Source organism: Thermobia domestica, chromosome 9 (assembly GCF_964235325.1).
Source record: "Thermobia domestica chromosome 9, izTheDome1.hap1.1, whole genome shotgun sequence".
Taxonomy (NCBI): Eukaryota; Metazoa; Arthropoda; class Insecta; order Zygentoma; family Lepismatidae; genus Thermobia; species Thermobia domestica.
This window is the reverse complement of record NC_137462.1, coordinates 4,743,888-4,753,891: the sequence shown is the minus strand read 5'-3', so window position 1 is coordinate 4,753,891 and position 10,004 is coordinate 4,743,888. Positions and strand designations below refer to the sequence as shown.

The window sequence follows — 10,004 nt, the reverse complement described above, 5'->3', positions numbered from 1 at the left end:
TTAAGGTGTTTGTTCGTTAATGTACCTAGTCATACTATATATTCTACGTGTTCTTTATCGAATTACTAATATTCTGAGTACATTACGTGAATAAAACACACAATATCCACTAATACCATCATTATTGCATTATGCGAGATTTGAACTGGAAAGTCGTCTGCTGCTATCAAATAGCGTTCAACGCTGCCAGTACTGGTATGTGTTCCCCTGCGAGCAATGTTCTCAGAACGGACAAGTTGCATAGTAATGAGTTGGAAGTCGGGGCGGCTTTTTTTTTTTTCCTACAGCTAAACGTGTGATTCGAACCACGTGAACTCCCATCGGGAATCGAACTCGGGTCCTCCGCCCCAAGGCACATCCACACGGCACTTTGTTATCCACATGGCCACAAAGCTCCGAGCTATTCAGAAATCAATCTGATGGGAGTATAAACTTCACGGATTCAACCGAAAACGCTTCATCGTAGGCTTAACGTATGGGCTGATATAGAAAACTTGTAGAAAATACTATTTCTTTCATCTGTTTGAATACACCTTAAACTATTTTATATTTGACATTAATTTCCATATATCATTCGAGCGTTTATCGTCATTATTGTTATTAGTAGTAGTAACTTTTGAGAAAAGCAAGTTACTTAGTATTTGTGGACCTGAAGAAAGAATTTGATTTTTCGAGTGTAACGTCACACAATTATGCACCAAGGCTAAGGAAGACCGAACAATGTTCGAGATTTTGAAGGAATCAGTAATAAACTATTAAAAGCGGAAAATAATGTATAAAACAAACACAAAGATTAAAAAAAAAAAAAAAGCAACAATTCAGAAAGAGGTCCGCCAAGGATGCTCATTGTCACCAATTTTGTTAATCTCTAAATTGAAGCAGCAATAAAAGAAACAAGGGACACTTCTAGCCTAGAAATAACTGTTCATGACAACAACAACAACAACAAAAAAAAAAAAAAAAAAAAAAAAACGAATAATATCGTGCTGTTGATCTAAACGACTCGGAACGAAGTGCAACACATGTCAAGGAGCAAATTCAATATCAAGATCAAAAAGGGCAAAACAGAAGTTATGAGGTGCGACGAAGGCGGCTCGATTAAACAAACATAATTTGCAACACTGGTTAAAATTATATAATTGCGATAACTTGGTGTGATGTAACAGAAGTAAAAGATAGTAACAATTATTATAAAAATGTCTTACAGGTACGTAATTTTAAGCAGAATATCAATCTCTACGTATGGCTTTCGTCTATCCGAAGATTCGAGGTATCATATTGCTATAAACCGGCATTATGAGCTTTAGAAACCAAACATTTTTTTTTTTTTTGTTAAGTTTTTCGAAAAAAATAAAAAATTGAACTCCTTGCGACTTTGCTCCTATTTATTCGAAACACGTCAAATCATGATCATAGTATTCAACACAAGTACTTTCGATATACATTGCCTTGTCCATGTCAGTTGAGTTATTACTCTCGTAGACTCCTCCAAAGTTTGGATGTCCGTGATATTCTAGCATGTTTACTTTCTAACACAGGATAATAAACATCTTATTGCAGATATGCATTTAATATGCAGATTTGAATTGTTAGTCTGTTGATATTGACGAGTAATCGAAACATGTCTCCCTATCGATATTAATATCGTACTTTATTATTATCTATTGCTTTAAAAGTTGCAAGGTTATTTCAAGGTAAATGGTCTATCCCGTGTATAAGGATCCATGTTGCGTTTTCGAGACCTTTTTAGTAGTTTGTAGCGTCTCATATTGCTTCGCTGCAGAAACAGAACTACAGTCCATCAGAAGCGACCTCTATTCATATTGAATTTGTGCAAGTAAACTACATACTCTCTTTTCTGAAACGAAATCCATGAGACACGAACTTAGGCGGGTGGGCAGGTCATGTAGCCAGAATGGAAGAAAGTAGGAACACTTTCAAATGGAAATCCAATCGGAATACGACCATTAGGAAGACCTATGCGCTAGAGACCTCTACAGGCCGAATATTTCGTCCCGAGCCCAATCCAGCCCGAATGTATCGGCTCGGGCCCGAAAAGTTTCGGAGATTTTCGGCCCGGCCCGATAAGTTTTTTAAACTTCTTGGTCCAAGCTCGGCCCGGGCCCGATAAATTTTTAAAAAATTTAGCTCGAGCCCCAATCTTTCTCAAAATTTAGTATTAAACTTGACCTAACCCTCAGAAACATTTTTCTAAACTCTGGTTCACAACCTCAAGCTTGCCTCCCGAATGGTAACATTGCCTGTCATCGAGAGAACAAAAACTCCATTTCCTGTAACAAAGATCTAACTTAATTGATTTTTAGCATAAAATGAAGGTGGCAATATAGTTTAGCGACAGGTAAAACTTTCCCACCCGTCTTGTCATATTTTGGGTTCAGTGAAGGTCAAGGTCAGAGCTCAATTTACCGCGCAATGCCTACAATCCTCTACAGTGAAAGTGGAGCCGCTAAGCAACACAAACTGTAAATAGCTATTAAATTCTTTGGAACATTTTCACGGGCACACTTCTTCAACGTTTGGCTTTATTCCAATTATCGTTTATCGAAAGTCAATAATTATTAAAGAATTGCAATTAATCGGGCCCAGCCAGGCCCGACCTGAAGAGAAATCAGTGTCGGCCCGGTCCAAAGAAATAATGAGTTGACCCACGGGCCTGGTCCGTGCAGGTCCCTACTATGCGCAGATGAGAGGACAATATTAAGATGGATCTTCCACAATTAGGAATCCAAAGTATGGAAACTGGATCCAATTGCTAAGGACGAACATAAAGAGTTAGTTAAATTAGTCATGAACTTAATGAGTTGACCACCCGGGAAACCTAAGATTGGAGTTGAAGTTTCAGCGGTCAGTTTGTTATTCTATTGCGAAAGCAGTTTTTTCATACTGGTGGTAGGTATTGAGTGTCCGTTTATTGATAGAATTTCAGATATCAGAGCATAGACGGTAAGAGGAGCATTTTTGCAATCGATTCAGCGTCTCGGGAGTAAGTTCCGTGTCCTCCGTTATCCCTTTCAAACAGAAAGTGGTAAAATTACCGGTTTTTATGTTCTTTTCCCATGGAACAAAAACGGTAATAGCATTTTTTTTTTTCAATCCATCTCCCTTTTTTGCGCGTATTAAGGGATCAGTAGCACCCGTAATACTACCAAAACCGAAAGTGGTTGAAACTTGCTAATACTTCCGGTTTCAATATTTATTATAAAGAAACATTAAGAGAGATCGAGAAACAGTTTTCGGCAATCGATTCAGCGTCCCAAAAATATGTTCCATTTCCGTTCCGGTTTCACTGCTGATCGCCGTAGAACAACATCGGTAATAGATAGCAATATGTGGTTGTTTGCAACCAATTCAATGTCTCAAAAGAACATATCCCACCCGAAATACTACCGGAAATGTTTGGGAATTCCTAGTACTTGCGGTTTCAATATTGTTTTGCGTAGAGTAAAAATGGTCACAGATAGAGTAGCGTTTTTTTGCAGTCTATTCACGGCGTTCCAAAAATATGTTCCATCTCTTCCATTAATTCTGTACTCAAACTGAAAGTGTTTAAAATCAACCGTTTCCGGTTTCAAAAGTGATCACTAGAAGAAAGATGGTAACAGAAGTTCTCCAATAATTGCCGAATTACTTATAGAAATTAGCGGTAACATTAGGTGTAAGCTTACCTTAATACGTCTTGATATTAAATTAGCAGAATTTTCGATGGATCTGTAAATTCATGTTTTAAACAATATCCCCGATGAAGATGAAAGCTATTACCGAAACTTCCAGTAATTTAATATCAAGACGTATTATAATGAACGTTTACAACGCCACTTGTAATTTATTGTTGAATTGCACTCAGAAATTAGTTTTCAGTATATCATTTGTTCATTATCTTGCAGGTAAGACAAAATATATTTTCCAAGGATTTAATTTGAAAGTATGAAATATATTTTTGGAAAGTTCCTTTGGGACAATCCAGCTCCCAACTAAACCTCGCAGCGATGGAGCGCATCAGAAGTACGGATTTCCAGCAAAAACGTATTCTTGTCAACTTTACAAGGCAATATCCAGGAAACCGTACATAGGAAATTCAAATAACTAGGCTCCAAATAAACGTCTGAATCGACCAGAGGAAAGCTGGACTTGACTTCTAGCTACAAATAACAGTGCTGGTGTTTTCAGAGAGAGGCGGTAGGCAATTCTTTTTTAAATTGCAATATACAGTCTTGTTCAACAAATTCTGGCTAACCACCTGTCTTTTAAAAAGCCCATACTCTTGTTTACATGCAGAAGTAAGTGAAACAAAAATGAATCTCTCCACCTATTAAAGCTCTTTATTTGAATCCAAAATACTAAACTGCTCTACGTAAGATTGTAAAGCTATATTGTTTTAAAAAATGATGGTTAGCCAGTATTTTTTAAAACAATACTGTACATTTCCTCTGGAAATTAGCATCTCCATATTTTATCCTAAATATCTGCCTTAAGCGACATCTATCTTTAGATCCATCTCACCTCCTATTATCGTGTGTCACGTGCCCCTTTCTTCCAACAGGCCTTTAATAAATCCATACATATCGATGCATTTCTGTTTCCCAAATCTTAGGAGTTTATTTTAAAATTTTTATGTTACTGTAAGACAAGTTCTTATTTTATTTAATCGTAATGAGTCGTTACACTACTTACCCTACTCGTCACGCAATCCATGAGTACCTCCTGAAACATGCACAGCCGCCAGTGTGTGGCGTACAGAAATTATTCTCATCGCTAAATATTACCACCTTCTATGCGTTCCCAACTGTATAATCGCTTAAATGAAGGTAAAAGAAAGTTTAAAAAATAGCGAGAAACTATATGGGTATTTGAGTACAGAGGAAGAAACAAACATAATCGTGTTGCTTGTACCTCAAATAAAAGGAAAGGGAAATCTTGTACCTGGGAAAGAATATTTTTTTATTCCGTGGTTTCACTTCTAGTAGTGATTCAGAACATTAAAACTCTCCATTTCATGAAAACGATTTTTTTCAGATAGTTCGTAGAAGACAGAGCTTTAGCTCCGAAGCCTGAAACGGGTATAGGAACCAAGCCTAAAAGATGAGAACATAAGTTCACTGTACCAAGTAGTAAAAATTTTAGTAGTCTATATTTCTGATTGCAAGTGTAAAATAAAAATTGCGGCAATTCGTGTTTTTCAGAGTAATACTGTTTTGGATACACGGAAAAACGTTTGATCTGCTACTGCTATTTGCAGGCGAAGGATAAATGTTGCTTATTTGTCTGTAGCTTCCTCTATCAGGATCAGTGGCGTATTTAGGGGGAGGGGGCTTCCGGGCTTAAGCCCACCCCCCGAAATCTTACTTACTATAGTAAAGTATATGAAATATCTTGCAGAATTTTCACATTTTCAGGCAAAGCCCCCCCCCCCCCCCCAAACAAAATAGTAACATGATTTCGTAAGATCTGGAGACAATTGTTTGGCAGTTGGAAAAACGTATATTTAAACCGCAGGAAAGGTTACCCAAATAAGGTTCTTGCAAGACAATTTGAGTGAAGGTAATAAATGAAATGTTGTATAGAACAGTCAGGCATCTTGCCAACAACCACCATCTTGCTCCACAAAGGAAGATTGTTAATAGAATCATCCATCAACGTCTGAGGCTGCAGCACTATCTTAGAGCTTCGCTGAACGAGACTTTCAGAAACAGTAATGAGAAAGTAGTACCCACACCAAAGCAATCCAAAGAGACGTAACGACTTTGTCCGCTACTGCAGGGCAATTTTCCAAATAGATTCATAGTTATTGCGAGATTTGAGAAGACAGGTTCATCCATAAGGTTCACAAAAGTGTAAATGCCGATGTTTCCAGTCAATTATTATCCCTTTTCTGCATATACGAGGGTTGATCAGAAAGTAAGGTTACAAAGTCTGAAATGAAACGTGTATACCAAAAGGTAGTACATACATTGGGTTATTTTTCGACATACTCTCCGTATTGATTGAGGCACTTATCGCGTCGTGGGATGAGTTCAAAGATTCCCTCCTGGTAAAAATCCTGTCCTTGCGTGTTCAGGCACGTTGCCACGAAGTTTTCACCTTCTCGTCTGAAGCGAAGCGACGACTTCCTAAGTGCTTCAAGTGTGGAAACACGTGAGTCACTTCAAGCGAGGTCCGGGCTGTAGGGAGGGTGTGCGACATGCTGACGAGACATTACAGTCTGTTTATAAACCTCTACCAACTGGCGGTGAATTTCAGCCACGGTTACATATTTCGCTCACATAAATCGAAGAACTGAGCCGAATTCTTCGCGAAACCAGTTTTCCAGAAACGAGTCGCCATTTTTGTGTTTACCTACAACTAGCACCGTAGGTGGCTGAAAGTGCACAGTTGCCAACTCCATGTATTACGATTATCGTATACTCCTCATTCTTCTACAGCAGACGAAACTTCAGAAATATCAGCCTTGTAACCTTATTTTTTAATTTTCCCTCGTATATTTCACGTTTGTACAGACAGGATACCCCAAATGTGTGCATTCACACGGATAAGACTACAAGCCATATCGCCTGCTGCATACCCTTCCGCTTTCACCACCAAATGAAGCAAGGAACAGGTTCTTCATATTTATTCAGTTTGTTGACATTCTGATGAAGAGCACTAATGTCAGGACGAAGGATTTTGATCTTTTTGGCTCCTAAGACGACGTCTCAAACATCGCTGCGTCTGAACTCTTCGTGGTCTCTTGAAAAGATTGGAGGGACGTGGGAAAGGATAATTACATCACTCTCCACGACGGGTATGATTATAATGCTAGTCACCCAACTGACCACTGGCATTTCTTCAGGTGAGTACTATGTCAAACTTGTTCACAAGTATACACAACAATCTTCTGGATGAAATTTCACATCTTTACAGTCAAAAGTAAATAATTTTTTTAAAAAATGTGAGGTGATGGAACAATCAGTGGCGGCGCTACAAGGGGGGTGGAAGGGCGACCGTAACCCCAATATTTTGTCTCGCCTCCCTGCCCCTTAGTTTTCTATGTGCAACCAATGAATAATAATATGTACAACCGATAATAATATTCAAAGCAAAACAAGTGTGGTTACTTCGCCTTTCCAAAATTTTTCTTGCCTCCCCTCTTGCCCCCTACTATTGCGAATCTAGCGCCGCTACTGGGAACAACAATGAAAACATCTCTTACATTGAAGTAGTCTTTATTGTTCAACCCTTCACCATGATCAGGCAGGATTGTAGTTTGCTTGTTACTTTCATTTTCAATTTTTGCAAAACTTGACAACAACAGCTCCTTAACACTTGCCTTTCAATATTATTTCAATCTGCACTGAAAATAAACATTTTACTTATGGAAGGAGATAACCACACATACATACAAGCCAGAGAGGGTTTTGTTATCACATATGAACAAAAGGGCTGGAGTTTATATTTGTGACACCTGTTACTCATTTGTGAACTATCTCATGAATAACAACCAGCTCTACTGAGCAACGACTTTTACCCTTATCAAATTACAACTCCTCTCCAGCGCCAAACTCCATTTCGGAATTAGTTTTTGCTTTCCAATTTTTCACTATAACAATAGATTGTTTTTAAAAAAGAAAACAAGTGTGTTTACATCATACTTGCAACTTTTCCAAATATAACTGGAAGGAAAAGAATATTTATGAAAAACAGAAACGAATATTAGAATGGTACATTAAATGCAAGAGGCACTCCATTTTCCATCTTCATAACAGTTCTCAAAACATTTCTTTAGTCCTTCTTTTTTCAGAAAAAGATTCATTATTTTATTATTATTTTCTTTTTTAAAAACCTACCAACAATAACTATTCAAATATATATATTATTATAATATAGATATATATTTAGTGGAATGCAACAAATTAATAACAACTGATTTATAAAGGGGGAAAAAGTTGCACACAAAAGGACTTTGTTATCACGAGTTCCTGTGTTGATCGTCGTCTGATTATTACCAGAACCAAAAGAAACAGTTTTGGAAATCAATGGAGGGGGGAGGGGATTATACTACTTACTACTCAATTGCACGTAGGTGTACCGATCTTTGCTACATTACTTAGAAGAATGATAAACCATATTCAAAGCCTTCTATCTCTGAGAGATGTTGAATCACACTTTAATTCAAAAAGGAAATATTGTTTAAGGATACAGCCAAGACATTTTTCAACAATATAGTATTATCGTTAACTATAGCCTTAAACGCAACGATGAACAAACGAGCAAAAAATCTGCCTAAAAAACGGTAAAAAAAAATTGACTCAATTACTCCATGAATAATTTATAAGAAATGTTTCTTTAACTTTATACCATCCTTCTTAGTAATTGTACTTGCAACATTCACTGGAAACTAACTCTTAACCGCCTACAAGTGCATTGAGTATCACACCTTTTCGTGCATCTACCTGTAGAAGATCATTTACACATGGGAACATAATAAAAGCCGCGGAACTCGAGGGAATGTATGGTTCACGTAGGTGCAACACTGTTCTCAACCGGGTACATGTCAACCTCACACCTTTCTTCTCAATTAAAAAAAAAAAAATACATTGGTAAAGATTACCATAACCAGAGAAAGACTATCAAATTAACAAAAAGGGTATAAACAAAGCACCAATCTGCTATCGCACACAGCACTTCTCATCACAACATTCTAAGTCATTGTTAGTTACATATTATGTGTTCCTGTGCCCTGACTAGTGTTCCTGACGTAACATGGCGCAAGCAGCAGGCGGATTGACACACAATTGAGCAAAACGTTGCCTAAGGGTGTTCCTAAGTTCTTGACGCTTCTCTGTTAAGTGCCTCATCTTCGCCTTAAATTCTCTAACCTCTTCCACTGGAATGAAACTACCCTCATCGTCGTCTGACGAGTACGATTCCTGAAATATACACAAAAAACAGGTTATATATATGTACTAGCTGAACCCACGCTCTCTAAACATCCCATCATTCACATATGAGCATCAATTTCCTTGTCATTCCTCACAACATCTGTACATGTCCTTTTACAGACACAAGTGAAAGACGTCGTGCTAAAAATCTGCAAGGAGTATAAAAGGGGAGATTTTTTATCGATTATTTTTTCAATATCTCTCACTGTTTGTAAGATTTGATTCTACTTCTGGTTGGAGTTTCTAATTCATGTATGATCAATGTTTTCTTTCTTCTTGCATGCAGTAGGTAATAAGCAAATACATCACATACAGAATTAATTATATAGTTCATTGGGCAAAACATTCCAACAAAAATAAAGATACATCTTAGCCTGGAGAAATGGTTATCCTTCGCTTTTCATTATTATTTGGCCATGAAACAAACGTCTGAGAGATGTACAACCCCTGTATACAACTAACTAACCGTGGGACGTAAAACTCACAGATTTCATTTCATTTCCTGTATACAACTATGCTTTGTTGGAATGTATAACTCATAGGATATGATTTGTTTTATTTTCAACATTTTCAGTGTACCCCTAAATATGTAATAAAGAAATGACGGACATTTTTTTTTAATTATTTAATTCGAACATATAAACTTTTCTAGAATTTTGTTAATATATATGATAAAGCTACATTGTAATGTTTATGAAGCTTAATTTTCATATAATGTAGTATTTCTGTATCTAAGACGACCTTTTTTTTAAAACAAAGAATTACAAAAAAAAAAAAAAAAAAAAATCTACAGCACATACAGGGTATACTTTCAGAACTTACTTTAAAATTATACTAAAAATGATTTGATTTTGGGTTTCGCGTCCCTTTCAGTAGCGAGGCTACATGAAACGTGGACCTACAGCTTAGTGTGGGATCCGAACCACGTGAGCTCTCGCCGGGTCTCCCACACTACAGGCGCGCACGCTAACCGCTTAGCCACAAAGGAACTCACACTCAAAATGGAATCAGAGGATTTTCTCACTGGAAAGGTTCACTGAATCTGCGAACATCCAAAACTAAACGTAG

At 37.3% G+C, this 10,004-nt stretch overlaps 1 protein-coding gene across 1 annotated transcript in view; it reads right to left on the bottom strand.

The window, feature by feature from the left end:
• Positions 1-7,203: 7,203 nt before the first annotated feature.
• LOC145694350 (gametogenetin-binding protein 2-like) overlaps positions 7,204-10,004 on the bottom strand; it is a 76,300-nt gene continuing 73,499 nt past the window's right edge. The window contains exon 10 of the mRNA XM_081770483.1: positions 7,204-8,924. Within this exon, the coding sequence (XP_081626609.1) occupies positions 8,739-8,924 (186 nt within the window). The 3' untranslated portion in view covers positions 7,204-8,738. The remainder of the gene's footprint in view (positions 8,925-10,004) is intronic.